Source organism: Polistes canadensis, unplaced genomic scaffold (genome assembly GCF_001313835.1).
Source record: "Polistes canadensis isolate GaletaPanama2010 unplaced genomic scaffold, ASM131383v1 scaffold_51, whole genome shotgun sequence".
Taxonomy (NCBI): domain Eukaryota; kingdom Metazoa; phylum Arthropoda; class Insecta; order Hymenoptera; family Vespidae; genus Polistes; species Polistes canadensis.
In genome coordinates, this window is record NW_014569598.1 from 1 (window position 1) to 21,859 (window position 21,859).

General features: G+C 29.8%; 3 protein-coding genes across 10 annotated transcripts; 1 reads left to right on the forward strand and 2 right to left on the reverse strand.

Annotated features, from left to right (window-relative positions):
- The first annotated feature begins 1,030 nt into the window (after window positions 1-1,030).
- Window positions 1,031-2,410, forward strand: LOC106785491 (barrier-to-autointegration factor B). Of its 2 annotated transcripts, none has more exons than XM_014746028.1 (3): window positions 1,031-1,220; window positions 1,520-1,660; window positions 2,043-2,410. In XM_014746028.1, exons 2-3 carry the CDS (start codon window positions 1,535-1,537, stop codon window positions 2,187-2,189), a joined length of 273 nt encoding a protein of 90 aa, XP_014601514.1. In that variant the 5' UTR covers window positions 1,031-1,220; window positions 1,520-1,534; the 3' UTR covers window positions 2,190-2,410. The 2 variants fall into 2 exon arrangements, with proteins under 2 accessions (XP_014601514.1, XP_014601513.1); XM_014746027.1 differs by having other exon boundaries at window positions 1,528-1,660.
- A 37-nt stretch (window positions 2,411-2,447) lies between these two features.
- On the reverse strand, window positions 2,448-8,690 carry LOC106785489 (leucine-rich PPR motif-containing protein, mitochondrial-like). 2 transcript variants are annotated; one of them, XM_014746026.1, is made up of 15 exons: window positions 8,305-8,690; window positions 8,056-8,198; window positions 7,516-7,635; window positions 7,168-7,435; window positions 6,779-7,010; window positions 6,511-6,696; window positions 6,069-6,282; window positions 5,780-5,992; window positions 5,483-5,694; window positions 5,256-5,393; window positions 4,597-4,789; window positions 3,957-4,164; window positions 3,426-3,657; window positions 3,191-3,353; window positions 2,450-3,079 (listed from the first exon to the last, which is right to left on the reverse strand). In XM_014746026.1, exons 1-15 carry the CDS (start codon window positions 8,436-8,438, stop codon window positions 2,973-2,975), a joined length of 2,763 nt encoding a protein of 920 aa, XP_014601512.1. In that variant the 5' UTR covers window positions 8,439-8,690; the 3' UTR covers window positions 2,450-2,972. The 2 variants fall into 2 exon arrangements, with proteins under 2 accessions (XP_014601511.1, XP_014601512.1); XM_014746025.1 differs by having other exon boundaries at window positions 2,448-3,079; window positions 3,191-3,657.
- A 1,005-nt stretch (window positions 8,691-9,695) lies between these two features.
- Window positions 9,696-18,821, reverse strand: LOC106785496 (ras-related protein Rap-1). Of its 6 annotated transcripts, none has more exons than XM_014746043.1 (5): window positions 18,518-18,821; window positions 18,299-18,333; window positions 12,587-12,697; window positions 11,044-11,473; window positions 9,696-10,945 (listed from the first exon to the last, which is right to left on the reverse strand). In XM_014746043.1, the coding sequence occupies exons 3-5, from the start codon at window positions 12,679-12,681 to the stop codon at window positions 10,646-10,648; spliced, it is 825 nt and encodes a 274-aa protein (XP_014601529.1). In that variant the 5' UTR covers window positions 12,682-12,697; window positions 18,299-18,333; window positions 18,518-18,821; the 3' UTR covers window positions 9,696-10,645. The 6 variants fall into 6 exon arrangements, with proteins under 6 accessions (XP_014601529.1, XP_014601527.1, XP_014601530.1 ...); XM_014746041.1 differs by having other exon boundaries at window positions 18,299-18,376; XM_014746044.1 differs by lacking the exon at window positions 18,299-18,333 and adding an exon at window positions 14,833-14,962 and having other exon boundaries at window positions 18,728-18,815.
- Window positions 18,822-21,859: the final 3,038 nt, after the last annotated feature.

A 21,859-nucleotide genomic window follows, 5' to 3' on the forward strand; every position in this document is an offset into this window, starting at 1 on the left:
TTTTCATAATGTGTCTTGAATAATTTCCTATGTGTATTTGTAATTGTATTAATCGATTGATAATTTTGTATGAAATTGAAACATTTTTCTATTCATATATTTGTATATTAAAAAAAGCATGCATYAGAGACATGCATTTTTTCATATTCACTTGTGTTTAAATATAGAAAAACACATTTTCTAATGCATCGAGAATTCGGAATTTTTAAATGTCCATTTATTTGTCATTTAAATTCTTTTTTCTTTAAATTTCATTATTCATTAAATAATTTAAATTGAAAAGTTTTACATAATAAATAAAATTAAACTCTTATTCCTACGGAAAGAATACTATATCTAGTAATAAATCAATCTTCAAAGGTTCACAAAATATCAAAAACAGTAATGTCGTTTCTTGTTTAAGTAAATTTCCAATCGGACATACTTCACGCAGGACCAGAAAGAAATTTATTTTATTAAGTAGTTTGCGAAAAAAATTTTAAAACTTATAGCCGTTCAATCTTAATGATTTTTATATTAAATTAGGGTACACACTTCGCCTTACACGAACAACACCTTTTCAAGCTGAAAGTCTCGCGTTTTAAATACTTAAAATCCTATAAAATGAAATGCTGCAAAGGATTAATCTTTCACACATAGCTGTCATATCTTTGGAACGTTCTCGTCAATATTTTTTATAGTTACAGTGGTCAAATTTTTATAAAATTTATTTTAAATGATAGGACACTCTTTGCCCTACACGTACAATACTTTTTTAGGCTAGTAGTCTCGCGTTTTAAATACTTAAAATCCCATAAAATGAAATGCTGCAAAGTACATATATTTTACACATCCTCGAGCACAGGCTAAACTGTGTGTGAAAATCAAGTTTTCGCCGAAGAAACAGACAATTAGCTCAGTTTTCCTTTTTTTCACTGGACTTAAAAGATTTCAATGCGTTTTTGATAGCTCGTGTTTCTTACCTTCTCTGTTAGATAGCGCTCGGAATAATTTCTCCCCACTCTTATTAAAATATCTAAATACACATGAAAGTCCATAGAAATTAACCTCTTAGTGTGTAATAGTTCAGTAATTGATTTTCTGTACTTATTAATTAATAATAAAGTTATAAAATTTACATAATTTATTATTAAATATTATATTAAAGGTTAATATATATATATAATAGATTCCATTTGTGTTTGAATAGAAGAAGAAAGAAACAACGGTAGGAAAGAAAGGTTAGTTATTTATACTAACAATATATAACAATTATACTTGCAATTTTATCATAGAGATTTATTTATCATACATTATTCCACCACAATATTATCATTTGTTTATATATAAAATGAATATTTTGAAATAAATATTTGTTTTTGTTACATGGAACGCAATTATATTTGCATCATTTTAATATCCATTATTTGTATTATTATATTTTATAATGTCCTTAACTTATGGCAATTACTGATCACACTCCGACATATGTGCTGTGTTAAAAACATTCAATTAAATAAATAATAATATTCCATTTGAGAATTTTAGGTTGAAAATGTCTAGCACATCACAGAAACATAAAAATTTTGTGGCCGAGCCAATGGGAGAAAAACCAGTCACTGATTTAGCTGGAGTCGGCGAAGTTCTTGGAAGAAGATTGGAAGCGGCTGGTTTTGATAAAGTATGTTTATGCTGACAATACATTCTTTCAAATTTTATTTAAAAAGTTTTTCTATAATCATTCGCTTTGAACAAGACACATTGTACCAATTTTATTCTACTCTCTATAATACTTGTAATAAGTAATTTTAATTTTTATATAGCACAAAGTATTATACATAGAAAGTACGAAATGTTAACCTTTTACACTTGAAAGCTCAGGAGCGGAATCATTTTTATTTGAATACAAAGCATTTCTAGTTCATAATGTGACAATAAAAACAAATTATAATAACTTCATTTATGTTTTCAAAAAATTGCTAATTGAATCTTTCGTAAAAAAAACTTTTCGGTGCAAAGGGTTAATTGTATAAATATCAATGTTAAAACATTATATTTTATAGGCATACGTAGTACTTGGGCAATACTTAGTTTTGAAGAAAAATAAAGAGCTGTTTCAAGAGTGGATGAAAGATGCTTGTTCGGCTAATGTAAAACAATCGAACGACTGTTATCAGTGTCTTACAGATTGGTGCGAAGAATTCTTGTAAATTATTAAGATAATGAATGTTTTTAAAGTATTAATGTTATGTGAAAAGTACGTTAACATCGAAGAATATTTTCTAACTTAGCGTGTAGAATTCTTTTCACATATATTACAATGCTCTTTATATTTTTGCAAAAAATGAACAAAGGTTTTAAGGCGACTATTTTATACTTCGCACTTTTATTATTGACATTTAGAAAATATATAAATATATAAAAATATGATGAAAATATTTTTGTCAATTTGTCTAAGAAAAGAAAAAGATAGAAAGAAAAAGAAAAATATTTTTTTTAACTTGGCATATATATATATATAGAAATCCTGTCACGCGTATTATGTTCTTAAAATTTTTCCAAAATTAACAAAATCTTCAAGTCCCTATTTTACACTTCTCTATCTTATTATTGAAACTAAGGAAATATATACATATATATTTATAACAATATTTTTGCGTCAACTTATTTTAAAGGAGAGAGAGAGAGAAAGAGAGAGAGCGCAAGAGATCATAAAAATAATTTTTAATTTAAAACTAAGAAGTAAATAAAAACACACAAAGCTTTGCAATGATTCATTTTTAATCGTTCAATTGGAAGTATCACATACGATTAGAAATAATTGGAGATTATTAGAACGTTAAATTGAAATTATACAAAAACTATGCATAACAATACATTTTTATTTGAAATAAATATATATATATAACATTGCAAAGCGTTGCACATAGATAAGAGTTTACATTCATTTACAACATTTTTATCTTGATTATCACACATTAAATTAATTTAATTTAATAGTGAACAGGTAAAATATTTTTTAACTTTGGAGTTGGTAATATTTTTTCTTTCCTCATTCTGTTCCACAACTCTATTCCACTTAGATGATCATTCCTTGAAACTAGATAATATTTACTCGTTAGATGCGTTATAACAATTTTCAAAAGTCATATAATATATTTGTTCATATATATTTTTATCGTATTGTAACAAATGTAATTGTAATACTGACCGTAAATGAAGGCAAGACATTCGTACAAAATTAATCTGTTTACATTAGGATAGCCAACAGTAAAGTCAAGTAATTTCTCTAACATCATACTTCTGCATTTTGTAGAATAATATCGCGAAATATTTTCTATTACTGCTAAATTGTAATTGGATGTACAAAAGAGCTGTAAAAAAGGAACATAAATCAGATGATAAATAATATTACGCGTGATGTAAAAATACATTGAACTGTTTACTTGTATTAGCTTTTTAGCTTCCTCTTCAAAATTTTTCCTCAAAAAGCATAGTATTAATTCTCCTAAAATATATTCTTCCTCGTAAGTTTTAATAGCAATGTTTATAAAATCTTGTAATATCTCCGTGTCTTTTGCCAAGACAATTAATTTGATTAATGTTTTTAATGCAGGTATATGATTATATTTATTATTCAACATTTCAGCTATTTCCAAAGCTTTGCGTACATTGCCTCTATTAAATGGTAAAACAAAATGTAATTATACATATAACGCAAGTATAATAAATGTCATAATGTAGGAAGAACTTCCTTTTGCATGAGATTTTATCACAGAATAAGCGGAAAGACATATTTTTTTTTATAAACCAAAAAAATATTCTCTAATATAATAGAAATCACCACATAAGTTCAATGATATTAATTAATTAGATATTAATTTTATCAAATTCACAGAATAAATAAAAAAAAACTTTAACTATACTTCACATAGAGAATATATAAAATAAAACATACAAAGTTATTAAATACGTACTGATCAACATGAATCGTAATAAGCAAGTTTAAATAATTTGTTGATGGTGTGACATAATTTTGTTGTAGAAGTATGTCAACAAATCTGTGTAATACTGTATCATTGCCTATTAAAGCAACTTCATTTAATAATTTTTTAGTCTCTTTTGCTAACAAGGGACTATTAACTTTGATTATTTGACCGGTATACTTTATTAGTTCTGCTGCATCTATAAATCAATAATTGGAAATCATTTAAAATATTTGTACGTTTCAGAAATCATTTTTACTTTTGCATATTGTTATTTTCTATTGAAATAAAGAGGCTCTCCATAGTTTTCTTATGAATCACAAATGTACGAAAAAGAAAAATATAAAAGAACAAAAATGTAATATTTTTACACGCGAATACAAATCGTTTTGGGCATTTTAATTGAAGCGAATAAACTTCAAAAGATCGTACTTTTGTTTTTTTTTCTAATGTAAATCTGTAATTTTCTCTTTATAATTGTTTTTACTTGATTAAAAAGTATTTCAATGTTTCATTTAACAACCATCTTTTACATGAAAAAATTAAAAAATTTCAAAGCAACTAATAAAAAAAACTAGAAGAGGACATTAAATGTATAAAATTTCAAATGGAAAGAAAAAAAACAGCTTACCGTTTAAATCACCTACTGATATTAATTTTTTCGCATAATTTAAAGCTAATTTGGCCATAATACAAGTAGGATTTTTGATTATAAGTGTTTGCAAAATTTTTTTACTTTCTTCCCTCGAGTATTCATTAAACAATTTATTTATTATAGAGACATTTATTTGTTTTGACGTAGCGATATTCCAAGTTAATAATTGCTACAACATATCAATTGAATATTTTCATAATTTTATTAATTCTGTACCCACTTAACACAGTACTAATTTTTCTACGTATTATGATAGAATTATATTAATCATTTTAACAATGTTTTTAATATATAAAACACAAAATATATTATATAATACCAAAAAATTACTGAGTGGTAAAGTAGGATCAGAATAAGTAAGAGAATGCAATTATTCAGTTATCGAATTATTCGTTTCTATATTCATTTGCCGTATTTATCACCTCTTCCCAAGATACGTAATATTACTAATTAGATTTTTATATGCAGATAGATTCACAGAAGGATTCAAAAAACCAAGATACACATAAGATCAAATTGATCATTCGAATATTAATTAACACTAGTTTATTTTATATTTATAAAATATAAAATACTGCTTTATCTTAATTAGTAATTTTTCCAATTTTATTGAATTCGAGTGAATGAGTTTTTACCGAAGAGTTGTTGACCTCTCTTAAATTTTCTAATAGTACTGTTGTTTTATTTATTGAACCTGCCATTTGATATTCGGTTAAAATCTTATAAGTATTATCAGAGATACTTATTTCGTTTTTTGATATATATTGTAGTATCTGTAGATTAAAATAAAATATTAAAAATAATTTTTGCAAATGTGTTTAAATGTAAATGAAAAGAGATATATGTGCAGTTACATATATACCTTTGAAATACGCGTTGGATTATCTTTTAAGAAATTCATGATATCAAATATGTTTTCGTCTAAAGAAACTTTTTCTTTTGCCCCAGATGTAGTCTCTCTATAGAGAGTATTTGCGATTATCAAATAAGAATCAATATCACATGTATTAAATAACGACCATTTGAGTTTTGATTTCAATATGAAATCATCGTAATAACATGGATGCTGTATAACTGTACCAATAAAATGTATTAACCATTATATAACATTTAAGGTTGCATATTTTTATTTTTATATATATAATTATTATTTACTTACCATAGTCCGCACTGAGCTTTGTTTTAAAATATGATAACCAATAATAAACTACAGCATTCCTTGTTGTTTCTATCGGTATGTTGTATTCTGACAAAAAAAAAGCAGTACTCATGCTAGGAGTTAAAAGATTAGGTAAAATATAATCTGCAACAGTATTTATACAAGGGACAACTCCGTATACCTCTTTCATATCCTTCACATATTCTAAAAGACCTAATAGAAAAAATTCAATATTAGATTTAATGTAATTATAAAAAAAAATATAAAGAGTAAATAATTTATTTAGTACCTTTGATATCATGATTTTCTTGTAATTTAGTTAAAAAGGGCCAAAAATAATGTGGCCTAAGTTTATGCCCTTTACTTTTCCATTCTTTTAGTAAACTTGATACTAAGGCATCCTCATTTTGTTTGAAAGCATAATAAATCGCTTGATAAAATATTTTTTTGTTACCGTAACACGTATAAAATTGTTTACACGTTTCTACAATTTTTTCAATAGGCTAAGATAAAATATATTTTCTAATTAAATACGTAAATATATATATATGCTTCACACTCCAAATTCAACTTTCTGCAAATCAAATTCCAAAATTCTTATAAGCTTTGAGAACAATTTTATTTACCAAAGGTTGAATTTGATTCGAAAAAAGATAGAATTTAATATGCGAAACGCTAAATTTCGAGTGGAAAACTTTTAATATTATTTGCTTTCTTTGTCTTTAACATACCGCACCACTGTATATTAATTTATGTATAAAGAAATTTTCATATTGAATCTTCATTAATTTAAATTTAATATCAGAATAAAAATAATAAAATATTTTCATAGCTATGTTTTCTTGTTTGAGATCAATAATCTTTGCTAAAAATTCTAATGCCTCCATATGAAATGGTCTCTTTAATTTAACAAGCATCTGTAAATAGTTATTATTATTTAAAATGTGTATATATATATATATATTCTTTGCATAGCAATATTTTCAAATTATATCTTACCTCGTTGACATAATCTACATTTTTATTAGCTATTAAAGTATATATTACATCTAATAAATCTTCATTCGTAAACTTTATATTTTTCATTCGACATTTAAATAATACTTCTTCTATGCTTTCCGTATCATTATATGTAGCATAAGCACACATTAATGCACTATAAGTCTTATTCGTAGGAGTTAGATTAACTTTTTCCATAATTTGAAGAACATTTACCGCACTTGTTAGATCACTTAAAAGAAAAAATGTATTTAATATAAATATCATACAAACGTAGATGATAAAATTAATAATAACAATGAAAATATTCTACTAAAAAAAAGAAACAAAAAATGTTATAGTAAATATTCTAATGTTTAAAAGAAACGAGTAAATATAAATATGTTTACCGAGCTTGAGTATATCCTAGAATGAATGAATTAAATACATCTTCGGTTAACACATGCTTTTCATCCTTCATACATTGAAATACTGTCATCGCTCCAGACATATTACCCTTCATACAATAATACTTCAAAAGTTCTTTGTAAGTATTTTCATTCGGCTCGATAGATTGTTTTTTCATATCAGATAAAATGTCCAATGGAGAAAATTCATGTTTATTTTTCAAATAAATTTTTAACAGCGCATTATAATAAGACACATCCATTTGAACATCTTAAATTAATTAAAAAATGTTTACAAAATTATAAAGTTAAGAAAAATAAAAAAAGGATAAAGTAAAGGGATCAACTTACTATAAATACCAAATAATTTCCACAAGGTAGTCGCAAGATCAATTCTTTGCTCGGGTGTACATTGTATCAAAAGATTGCAGCTGCGCAGGACTGGTAGAGCCTGCGAAGAATCTATTTTTCCTGAAATGAAATATTATGTACTCCAACCATTACTACCAATAATTTTTTTGTTTAAATATTTGTAATAAAGTATCTTGCAAATAGTTTATACCAGGAATGGCAAATAAATGGCACATATGAAAAATATTTGATAGCATATGGAAAACTCATTTCAATAAAATGTTCAATAAAATTTCATAGAAAGCACAAGCTTATTCGATACAATTATAAATATGAGGTCTATAAGACTGAACGTAATCATTCATATTTACTATACTTATATTTACTATATTCATTTATTAATATATCTCGTACAGGAAAAAGATTATAATAAATTTCATCATATGTTTTGGCACACAGATCAAATCTCATTTGTCATCTCTGATTCATACGACATTAGCAAGTATTTTCCATATAAAATTTTATAGAAAATAATTTTACCTTCTATCTGCACGTATTGTATAATTTCATCAATCATATTTTTGTCAATTAATTTTCTATTCTGCAAGTTTTTATTCACTTTTTCGATTAGCGAATCTATACCCTGTTCTGAAGTTTGATAGCCATAAAAATCCGTCGGCATACTATTACAATAATTTAAAAATAAATATATTACGATTATATGTTAATAAATATATATCATATTAACTAAAAAGTTATTCATCAATTATAGCAAAAAAATGAACTAACCTTACTTTCATTTCTAGAACATTTGATACATTTGCTAAGCATAAAAATCTTTTATTACTTCCACCGATTTGAATTAATTTGGAGATATTTCTCAAATTTCTAATACATTTAATGGAATGAAAGAACAACGCCATAATTATATATTGAAATGCAATATAAAAAACGATAATTCACATAATCTCAGGTTAAGACAGTGCACGTGTTCTATATACGTTATTTCAACATGTTACTATTATAATGATCAGTGTTTTATTTTTTATTGAATTTGCAAATGCATTTAAAGTAATTATCTATTTTTTCAATGGTATAATCAACAAGAATAAACTTCTTTAATATTTCTTTTTTATACATTATATATTATTAGAATGACTTTATATTCACGTAGTTAACAATCAAACATAACGGACCAATCAAAATTCTTGGCGCCGAAGTAATACTCGTTTAAACTTTTTAAATATGCTCTTGAAAATTCAAGTAAGATAAATTATTATTAGTTAGAGGAAAGAATTCCTTTTTTTTTTCGACTTATATTTGACAATACATTTGTATAAATTATTGATAGACGTTTATTCAAAGATTACAAGATCGTACACATCCTCCTTTTAAAAGTAATTTTATTTACATATTTCTTTGGTACTTTTTCGTTACTAACGACCCATATACGGGTCCGTCCATGCAAAGGTCTCGTATGAACGACTGACCCATATAGGGGTCACATGCGACGAAACATATGTATGAGCAAATTTATATGGAATAATACTCATGGCAAAGCATACCGTAACGAAAGGGTTAATGACACGATAATAGGAATGTTCCATACATTTCTAGTTTGATTTGACGAATGACGCATGGCGTATATGAAAACGAAAATATTTAAACGTATTACATCGATTATTATACACATATCCATTAGAGTGCGTTTGTCTACAAGACGAGAGAATATTTTTATTATACAATTTTTAATATTAAAATTTTGAGAAGATAATATATTGTTAAATAATTCTTTCCTTTCCTCTCTCTCTCTCTCTCTCTCTCTCTCTCTCTCTCTCTCTCTCTTTCTCTCATTTTCTCTTTCTAACATTATTAATATATAATCATTGATAGGATAATATTTTCGTTAAGAATAATGTTTATGTACAATTAATTAAATAGGAACGTCATGCAAAAATTCAAGTTCAAGTATAAGTTGAAAATTTTATTTTTTTTTCGAACGAACATATACTAAAAATTTATCACACATTTCTATACACATACGATTAAGTATGAAAATAATTGATAAACAAGAAAAAGGAAATAGAGAAAATTATTGGGCAGTGTGAAATTACCCTAAAATTGGCATTAAAAATACAATAAAAAGGTATATTCGAGGCTGTAATTATGTGTGTAATTAGTAATTATTCTATTTATTTAAGCTTCCCATATACACATGGATTTAAATATATCGTCTCTAAGAGAACTCGTTTTTAGAAAATATTGAAACGTTTTATGAAGATGAATATATTGAGGATATTTGTAATTTTTTGTATTTGTTATTTTTAAGGCGACCAAACAATGTATACGGTTTATCACAACGAGTGGTTTGAAATGTAACTATTTCGTATCTATATCAAACGTGTTACAGATACAGGTATATGTATTTTATATTTACACCATCTGTTAAGATATATACTATCTATAGATGAAAAAATGTTCTACGTTTTATATGACTTATCCTGCATTAGTGGGTGTATTGTATCTATCCTATCGTTTAAAGTTGGTCAGTAAGTTCCACTATCGATCGAATAAATTCTATTGAATGACGTTCAAATTCGTAATTCGATTATATTTTACTTTTCTATAAAATAAAAAAATAACAAACAGATCTACGACGAAGAAAAAAAAGAAAAATCTATGAGGGTGGATTGAAAAGTTGTGAGCATCAAGAAAAAAAACACGTTTGATTTTGTAATACCAGTTAAATGGATAAAAAAAAATGTTAATACCAGTTAACTGTTTCTATGCTAGAGTCAAGATTTTTCAATTGACCCATATATAAGTGAATGTAGATATTAAGATTGAATGACATCTTGGAATTATTCTATTTTTCAATATTGCTGAAAAAGAAGTAATCATTTTCAGCGCGAAGGAACCACACGTTATATAATTAGCGTTAATCCTTTAGAAATCTTCTTTAATAAACCCTTTCAAATATATACCCCATTTATAATCTTAATCCTAGGATCGATTACGTTAGCAAATGGTGAAATGATGTATCCTCTAGATAATTGAAAGATTCAAAAAGAAAAGATTGGTAAGAAATTGTAAGGTATCTTACGTTACGTATGTTTATGCGTGTATGTTTTTACGATAAAATACATGAATTTCTTTTCGATTCAGCGCGTTCCCGTATTTGTTGCAAGTGTTGCAACTGCGCCGGCGAGGGTACGTGCGCGCTGCTACTGCGCGAATTCAAATGCGGGGGCGGTGGTAAAGATTGACGACGTCTTCTACGTAACGCTGGACTCAAGTTGTATTTCAATTTGGCCTGTAATAATAGTTCTTTAAATACTTGAGAAATATTTAAATTTTCTTTTGCAGATACTTGGACGAAACCATTTTCCCATTTGGATGTTACCAATTCTCGGGTACTCTCGCTGTCAACCTGTACAAATCCACGTAAACAACATAGTAAATCCCTAATTAATTAATTAATTATCTTTCTTATTACTTTTTTATTAGAATGAAGAAAATTAATTTTACCTCTTGCTCCTCTTCCACCAGATCCAATTTATTACCAACGACTACGATAGGTACCACTCCTTTTGTATTCAATATCAACGTCCTCAAGGTCTTTACTTCGTGAAACGTATTGACATCGTTCACATCGTAGACTAAGACAAACGCATCCGCCGATTTAATAGACAGATCTCTCATAGCTGGAAATTCGTAAGAGCCGGAAGTGTCCAAGATGTCGAGAGTTAAATGAATACCGGATACGTTAAAATCACCATGATGCATTTCCTCAACGGTGCGTTTATATTTTGGTGTGAAAGTACCGTAAAGAAATTGATTAATTATTGCCGATTTGCCGACCTTGGCAGCACCCATTACTACTATTTTATGTCTTACAGAACTTTCGGCTGATTTTCCATCGCCACCACCGCTATCCGATTCCGATAATCTTTCGTTTCTGGAATTAGAGAAACGAGCGTGTGTGTCCACGTGATTTATGCTTCATTAATTTCATTCAATTGAGGTCATTTATCTTATTTTCTTTTAAGATTCAGTTGAGTATTTCTAAATGGTAGTACATTAAAATCATCTTAAATAATATCTTGAAGAGAATCGTGCTAACGAATGTTAAAGATCTCTTTTAAGTACGAAGTGCGCTCTATTGAATGCGCGCATTGTACAAAAGCGTCCTGATTTCTCCGACGAAACCAGAATAGTGTGATTCGCCTTCAAATAGGGTGAAACATGGGTTGGAAAAGCGGAAGGAAGAGAGAGAGAGAGAGAGAGAGAGAGAGAGAGAGAGAGAGAGAGAGAAAGAAAGAAGGAAGATGGGTCCAAGGTTTTCACATGCACCAGATAACAGCTATCTCAATCGAAAATCTCATCGTCTTGGTAATAATCTATGCCAATTAGCGGGGAAAGATACAGAGACGCACACTTATTACGAGACAAAGAATAAAGACCCGGATAAAGTAGAATTGGGGTCCCACTTTTTCTTTCCCTCTCCCCCAAATTAAGATTCTCGCGTTATTACAAACGTTTCTTCCTTTTTTTCTATCTCAGAAGTTGTTGGCAAAGAAAAAAACGATGCACGACCGAGATAGGTGAAATGTAGTGGTTGAAAAGGTAGGAAAAATTATAGAAGGGATGGAATACCGTTAGGGATAGGTATAAATAACTTTACTGAACATATCATTTATTTTGTTCATATACACACAGGGTGAGATAAAAGTCGCTTTTCTTCAAATAATTCTGAACAAAAAATTCAAATTTTAGCATCGATCGTTAATTAATTTATTGATTTACGATAATCGATTTTTCGTATATTTTTATTCTACCATTTTCTTATTGCTTATTTATTTCTCCGCATTTGTTCGCATAACTTCACCAATCTATAATACATTGTTGAAATTGGTGTCCAAGTTCTCGAATGATTGTTTTATTATCAACTGAGTTGTCACTGATTCAAATCTTATAGTGTCTGATAAAAGCGAATTTGATCTCACCGTATATATTTGTGTTTTATCTATACCGGTATACGGGATCATATAAATCAAAAAATGTTACCAACCTAGCGTTCTTCGCCGTTCCATCTTCCTGTCCTTCCTTCAACGACGATGGTTGGAGACTAAATCGTCGTCGAAAGTGGTGTCGACCCTTCATCATTTGTGCCAAAAATTTTCTGAAATATCAAAATACGGGAATAAAAATGTTCGATTCATACGTACGCTTTTATATATTTGGTTTTTACATTTTTTAACATACAATATTATTTCTAGCAAATACGTATATATTATTTTATCGCGTCAGTTAACCATTATTTTATTTTTCATACAAACAAATTATATCTCCCGAAGCAAGCAAGCAAAAATTATTTATAAATAATATATGGGAATATATTTTTTGTTCGCCTTCGATGTACTTGCAATTTTATTTCTAAAAAAATATTTATACGTATATGCATGTGTGTATGTATATACATATATTTTGTTTGCGTCGGTTATCTATAATTTCTTTTTCTCTCAAAACAAATATTTCATAAAGCAACGGAATATGAAAAAAGAAATATCGGACTCGCACGCACAATTTTCTGTTTGTCTAGTTGCATATATATATATATATCATTCTTTATCTTCTTCTTCTTTTTCTTTCGCGTTTGTTAACCGTGATTTAGTTTGAGGGAAAATTGTTCTTAAAAAAGTATAGAAAAGCTCGGGGAATAAAGAAAGTAAATAGATATCCACCTTTAAAATAACTCTCTCTTTCTCTCACTTTGTGGCTAATGATATTTCCTTGAGAAACTTTATCGGATAAAAAAGAAAGAGTAAAAAGGACAAACAAAGGGAAATGAAATTAACGCGAACGATATCTATGCTTCTTATGTATAAATGAGCCCTTTTCGAACGGGGGAAGAAAAATATTAAAGGAAAGAAAAATGGTATAGAAAAATGGTATAGAAAAATGGTATAGAAAAATGGTAAAAATTGGAGAAACATAATTTTTTGTTTGTATGTTCAATGCTCACCGAAATGCTTTTCGCAATTTCATTTAATTTTAAATATTTTGAAAAACGATAATAATAATAATATTAATAATAATATTTGTTCATCGACTCACACGAATTGAACTCGGTTGCAGGAAAGAGGCTTTTTCTCGTACGATCGATAACAAAGAGTAACGCCATTTCCATCGAGATAACAGGTATACGAGAACAAGGATCAAGTACTACGTGAGATTAATCACGCTCGATAAGGACAACGCGATCGATTAAACCATCCGATAAATGCTATGCGACCGATTGAGTTGCGAGTTTCCTCCCTTCCTTCTTTTTTTCTTTTTTTCTTTTTCTTTCCTACCCTACTTTTATTTCGTTTGAAGAGTTTCACAGTAATATTAAATTATTTCATAAGTTTTTCCTTTTTTCTTTTAAATCAAACATAAACAATATGATCGAGAAAAAAATGTGTCGAAAGTATATTACAAGCGTTGAAAAAATCAACTTGAAGAGAGATACATAGACATGTAAATTGTAATTCCTTTTATGTAACTTCCTGATATAATCGATTAGTTGGACGTTAATTAAGTCGAATATCAAAACAGTCAGGTTAAATTAACTGACAATTGTTTCGGACACATTAAAAAGTCATTCTGGTACGATTTAATCGTTCCATTTAATAGGAACAAAAATTCTTATTCACGTCTAATAAGACACGATCTAAAATATGTGCTTGCTCGTTTGCTTAACTCGAAAACAAAAATGATCGAAAAAGAAAAAAGAAAAGATAGAAAGTTAGTTGGAAAGTACTGGAGTCATCACTTTCTGCGATCTTTCAACTTGACTCTTTCGAAGGAGTTGTTAAGAGGAAGAGGAAGAGGAAGAGGAAGAGGAAGAGGAGAGGAAGAGGAGAGGAAGAGGAGAGGAAGAGGAGAGGAAGAGGAGAGGAAGAAATAAAGAAAAAGATTGGGCGACGGGTCGACTACGCGACGCGACGACTACGCGACGCGACGCCAGGGGTTGCCTTGAAAATAAAATAAAAGAAGGTAGAAGCAAATGCATAACGCGGAAGGAAAAGTACCCCCCTCGTTGTTCACCCATTGGCGTTTCAGCATGTTGCCTATTTTGCTACATCCTTCTTCTCGGTTTTCTTCATCTTTCTTGTCGGTCGGATCCCATTGGTCCTTTGCCCATGTAAACGTAATCGAAAAACGAAAGTAAGTACTAGCAAAGAAAATGCCGACAGAACCATGGAGCCAAGAACGACAACGAAGACGAGAAATTTCTAAGAAAAAAACGTTTTCTTTCAAAGAGAGTTTTACCATGCTTCCTTGCTTCCTCCGGTCGTTGCTCCACTTAACGTGCACACGCGTCTTTACACTTATTCGCACAGACGGTAATTGCCGTTCGATACGTGACACCTTCGAGCTTTTACCTATTATTCGACCTACCCTATCATTCAAAAGAAATAAGAAAAAAAAAGGACAAGAAGTTGCATTTAATAGCGTAGATAGGATACCGTAGATAGGATACCGTAGAATAGGAACGATCATAAATTGTTATTCCTCTTTTTCTTTTGTGAATCTCATTTCGTTTCTTTCCTTTTTTTTTTAACGATGGAAATCAAGAAAACTTGCAACATGCTTCTTTACTTTACGGTCTATCGCACGTGATTTATCTCGCGCCTCGTTAAACAGATTCGAGAAGCGAAAAATGTATTCCAGCATCCTTTACCCAGGGCAAGTCGATTTAACGTCAAAGAGGATACGACGTTAAACCAGCAAAAGGTTATATAAAAGCGAACTCGAAATATTTCACACCTACGTATTCGATGTATAAATCATACAAGTGGTGCGAGGGATAGGATAGGACAAAGAAATGATGGGAAAGAAAAAAGGGATTAGAATGTGAATGAAGTAACTTACACGCGAGGAGGGTGGAGGGTGCATTAATATAAGAGAGAGAGAGGGTGGGAATATATAAAGATACCCCGAAAATAAATGTTTAGAGAAAAGATGAAAGAGATCGTTAGTCTCTTTTGGTAGTAAAAGGAAGAAAAAAAACATGTTTAAAAGATGGGGGCTGGGGGTTTGTTTAAATCCAGCTGAAACCATTTGGATTTATTCCAACCAGTCAAATTTGCAATGTGTTCTATGCATCGATGTATCCGTTCTCACGCTTCCAAGCAACGACTTGGCGCAGCAGAACTTGGCCAAGATAAAACGGGTCGACTATACCGCACACCGATCGTGTCTATGGGATTTCTTCTTTAGAAGGATCTATAGAGATCTATAGTCAATTTTATAGATCAAACGAGAATATAAGGTCGTTGCTCCTCGAGCACTTCTCGAAACTTCTCTACGAGTTTTTCCATGAAAAAGACACACGATTCTTTGTAGTTCTTTTTTCGGGAAGTAATCTAACGTGAGTTGGTATTTTCAAACTTTCTTTTAATGGAAAACCAATTTCTTTTTACTTCGAACTTTATGCATTTCTACGTTGCATCCAATTGTTATATTTGTTTCCCTTTATACGTAACACTACTATGTGTATGTGTGTGGTCGTGTAATAGTAGTAGTAAATGTAGGCGAGACCGATGTGGGGTAATGTCCTTTGGCGTAAACACGTTGGCAGGCAAAAGGGTATATTATCGAAAGAGGGGCTGAATGAGGATGAGAGGAATCGTTTGGTCACCTCTCCAATCCTCCTTCCGAATCCTCCTCCCCAATCCTCCTCCCCAATTCTCCTCCTTCTATAGATATTTAAACCACAATACTATAACGTACAACGAATACATCTTCGCAACTACCCACAATTCATCCGCAACAAATATCGAATTATATTTATATATGCGTGCGTACTCGGAATCATAAATTTTCAATATTATTAATGGATGCAACATGCAGATAGATATCTCTTTATTTTGAGAAAAGCATCGATGTCTCTCTTCTCTTTCTCTCTCCCTCTCCCTCCCTCTTCCACCCTCTTTGATGTTACGCGCACGTTGCAAAACATATATTTTTCTTTTATATTTTGTTCATTTTGAAGCATCATAAATCAACTTTATTTAAATCATTCCGATGAAAAATGACTAGTTTTGTTGGACACTTTTTTTTGTTTACTTCAAAATTGAAAATTTTTCAACGACAATTTATTTTTTACTCTTTAACACGAATACAAATGCAACATACGATTCTATTAAAAATAGCTGAAAAATCACAAATCTCTAAAAAAACGTATTTTCCATAATCCGGTTTTGTTTACCATTCGAATCATCATACTTCCTTTCGCATTTCCTTCTTGATGGAGCAAACGGATGCAAGGATGCGCGATGAGACACGCTGTCGTGGGATTTCAATTCCCATGCTTTCGTTTCTTTGTCCTTTTTTTCCCCAAACTTTTTACCATATCGAACAAAAAAAAAGAAGAAGACCCAAGATATACGCTTGGAGTCATGATTTTTCAACGATGATTCATTTATAGGAACGATGATTTTGAAAGCGCAACAAAATTTAACGGAAATCGCCATGCGGAATTTGTTTGCGGAAGGAATTTTAATTGTTTTTTGCTCACGAAAAAAAAGAAAGATAAAGAGAGAGAGAGAGAGAGAGAGAGAGAGAGAGAGAGAGAGAGAGAGAGTCTTGATATATATATATATAGTTATAGATAATACAATAATGTTTTATAAAAAATTGTTCATTTGAATAATATCAAACTAGTATCTTCCTACTTAGAGTTTATCTAGTTTGTAATACCAGAAGATTAGCGAAAGGAATACATTATCCTGACCCTCTTATTATACAGACGGGGATAAGCAAAGTTTGCTATAGATAAAAATATCCGGTAGTTGCTGAATTTTTGCAAGAATTTAAAATTTTAACACTCGTCGAGGTTCGTTAAAACTCGATTTAACATTATACCTGATTATAATGTTAAATGATATCTTTTTTTTTCCTTTAGTCCATTTTCTTATGGTTTTACTTTTTTAGTATCGTTTTCTTGCTTATTATATCCTCTTTCATTACTATCACTCTCTCTTTCTCTCTTTCGTATCTCCGTTTCTTCAGCACTAGCGTTAAAAGTTATGTAGGTTACACGTCGTTACGTGAAATAACTTTCTAGATGGTACTAGACTAGTCTATGGCGAGTGGAAAACTATCTCTACCTCCATAACTTTACCATTCCATACTTCGACGAGTCATACTAAAGCGGGAATATAGCGGTTTAACCGCGCAACTTCAACATGTGCTTGGAGAAAACGGAAACTCATTTCTACCAAATGTCAGAGTTTACCATTTCAACTTATTATGTATAGTTAACTGTATCCATACTTCCCTATATACGATATTGTAATTTACTAAACGTGTTATATTAATTACGCAAAACTAGAAACGACGAAGAAGAAGAAGAAAACAAGAAAAAATACAAATACGAATAGTAGATACGAATAATTTAATAAATTTCTCCCGTAGGATTAATTAAACTTTCGCGATTGAAATGTCGTTAATTAAAATCTTGTTTTAAACTCGTTTAGTTCCTTCTCACGGAGAATACATATTATTAAAGTTTCCTTTTTACATTTCGCAAATTTATTTTCCTAGTGAGTTTGGAATATGTGTGTCTAGGGAAAACAAAAATGATTCCCATAACAAATACGTGTATTTTTATTATACTTCATCGTGATTTAACGATTGCAAATAAATTAATTATATATTATAAATTACATAGTATAAAAAGAAAATAATAATAGAATTAACGAACTGATTTGACATTGTTTCTATTACTTGCCTCTAGATGGTCAAGGGCCGGCACCGGTTTCCTGGCTAACAGGTGTAACGTAAGCGCGGGAAACGTCCAAGATCAACTCTGGTTGACAGTTTTGATCGTAATTATTGTCGACATAAAATTTCGTTTCTATACTCTCTCTCTCTCTCTCTCTCTCTCTCTCTCTCTCTCTCTCTCTCTCTCTCTGTCTGTATGCGTGTGTCTCTTCTATCTCGTTGTTACCTTCCTTCAGTTTATTCGTCTCAATACGACGAAAGAAAAATTTTGTTGAATATCCAATAATATTTTATGACGTGGAGAGACGTAAGAAAAAGTAGTTTGACCCCACACAAAGATATATAATATAATTTTCGTGTAATATTCGTTTAGGAGGGGAATCAAAAAAAAAAGGAAAGAATAATAATTATTGTCAAGTTAATATATTATCCTCACTCTCTCGTCCTCGCGAACTCAATGGAACGAACACAGCAATGCGGTCGAGCTAGCTCTGTCCGGTACTCCGATACCGTACCTTACCACCTCCGATACCACCCGCTGCCGGGTGCTGTCTTCGATGCTTTCCTACGGCGTCTGCGCTCTCGTAACCTTCCATCACAACCTTCCACCAACAACCTTCCACCAACAACCTTCCACCTGTCCACCTACATCTATACCTCGCTAGATCCCTCACTCTAACATCTTTCTGACTAGGAGCCACGTTATAATACTTTTCCAACCTTTTTCTCATATACGTATATACACACACGCTAGGATTCGCTAGAAAATCACCTGCCAAATCATCTCCTATCTTCAATTCGATGCGTCTTCTTATATCTGGGCTGTTACTTTGCCAATCAATTTCTTTTAAATCATTCCTCTTATATTATCCCATACCTTTATATTTTTTTTTTTTCTTTTTACGTTTCAGACCGAATTTTTATAATTCCTAGGGTATTTCGATTGAGTTTCTAGTTTAGCGAAAAATATTAATACCTGTTGTCTATCATTCTTTTTAATCGATGGGATTTACACGACAAGTGTGTAGTAATAAATGTTGAAATTACATACGAGATAGTTTCAACTTCGACTGAAATTTCTATCTAAACGGAGAGAGAGAGAGAGAGAGAGAGAGAGAATATACGAGTAATCTTTCCTGCACCACATATATACACTAATATACTTGTGTTTCGGTTTTCTAGGATACACCTGCCAAATCACTATCTCAGGTCGACGTATTGTGTCTACATATATATATCCTTTAGCTCATATTTCTAAATTCTTGTTTTACGTTTCAGAATTTTATATTCTTTGACGTTTTTCTTTTTTCTTTTTTTTTCTATTTTTCTTCTTACTTAAGTATGAAGTATCAAACCCCGTTATGATTCTTTTTAATCAGAGGTTCAACGCGATAAACGTAGAGAAATCATAAATTAAATGTATTATTCTTCGCGAATGAAGCAGCAGCAGCAGCAAGGTTTGAGAAGATTATGCGAAATATCGCTGATGTAAGAAACAATGTATCGCATAAGAATATTACCGTCGTGAGAGTGTATATACGTACGGTATGTATATCACGTTTATGATAAACGTTAACGCGATTATGCCGGTATTATGTCGTATGTAAAAATTCAGATAAAATAGAAAGAGACATTATTTGCATTTATTTCAAACGAATATAGGTATTCCATGATATTGTACAAAAGTCTCTTTCCCAATAGTAATAAGAATACGGTATTAAAAGATTTTTCAATCTCTCGAAAGAAGAAAAACAAGAAGAGGAAGAAGAAGAAGAAGAAGAAGAAGAAGAAGAAGAAGAAGAAGAAGACGTAGTAATAAAACGTGACGACGACGACGACGACGACGACGACGACGAGAGAGTAGATTAAGAAAATAGAAATTTACGCTTTCATTCGATTTTATATATATATATATATATATATATATAGTTAGATCCTCAAAGATCTTTTTCTTTTTTCTTTTTTTTTTCTTTTGACTTTTCTTCTTTATCCGCTAAAGCGCGAACGAGGTGAGATTATTCGCTTTAATCCGAATCGATGTTTAAGCATTTACAGTTGCATGGTTATAAATATATTCTATCGGAATAAATCTCATACGAAATATAAAAAGAGAAGAAAAGAGATTAAGAAAAAGAAATAAAAGGAAAAAAAAAAGAAAAAAAAAAAGAAAAAAGATAATTACGTGCGTGCTCATAAAACACAGGTAACGTCTACTACTACTACTGGCTCGAAATGAAAACTAAATAATTCAGTTTCCAATGGATTTTGATTCGATACTTACAATACCTTTTTACTCCATTGCATTTTATAAAAATAACTCTCTTTCTATTTTTTCTCTCGCTTTTTTCTCTTCGTATTTAAATGTTTAACAAAAAATAATAAGGAAAAGGTTGTTGGAAAGGGAAAAAATATTACAATTTATCCAATTTATATTATTTTATGTTCTGTATTAACAGTAATAATACAACGTTAATACAAAGATCCCTGATATCGCAAGGCATGCTTTGTGCAAAAGTAATAATAATAATACTTCATTCTTACACGAGTCTACAATTATAACATATATATCTAAAAATGAATTATGTCTATACNAAAAGTAATAATAATAATACTTCATTCTTACACGAGTCTACAATTATAACATATATATCTAAAAATGAATTATGTCTATACATCTATACGTATCTCTCTCTCTCTCTCTCTCTCTCTCTCTCTCTCTCTCTCTCTTTCTCTCTTTCTCTCTATTTATCTATCTATCTATCTATCTATCTATCTATCTATTTCTCTACATTTCTTTCTCACAATAAATCTATAAACACAATTAATACAAATATCATCTATTTCAATATCACTTTTTTTTTCTTACATCTTAAAATATTTGGCATATTGTTATTTTTTATTTTTATTTATTTTTTTTAATTCTTTTTTATTCGTCTTTTTTGTTTTAATTATTTTTTATTTCTTTATAAGAATTTTTTAATAACAAGTGGAAATTATTTATACTGTTAGATTTATATTTATATACATAATATATTCCAGGTAACTTATGATTTTTATATTTCTTTTTATTCTTTTTATCTTTCTTTCTTTTCGATTAATTTGGTAACAATAAATATGCACATAGTGCATACTATTTATGGAAAATTTGTGCCCTAAATAAATGATTTTTGTTTTATTTATTTGTTTGTTTGTTTGTTTAAGGCAAGAAATTAGCTCCATTTATTATATTTCTCTTTTCATTGACATCCCTATTGAGATCTCTATAGGACGATACACATCGTGTTTTACACAAAGTTTGTTTTAAAACATATTCTTTAAGTATGTATGAATGCATATTTATGTATTTACACATAGATATACTTATTTAATATATACGTACAGAGGATACGCGTTAATAATTATCCTGTACAAGATTAATTATGATTCGTTGATATCAAGTTATATTAGGAATTCTATTTAAATTCAATACGCACATCTTTGTCCTCCTAAAAATGTACTTGGTTTTTGTTTTTTTTTTTTCTCTCCAAAATAACTATATACGTTTAAGTATTACAGAAATTCATTCATC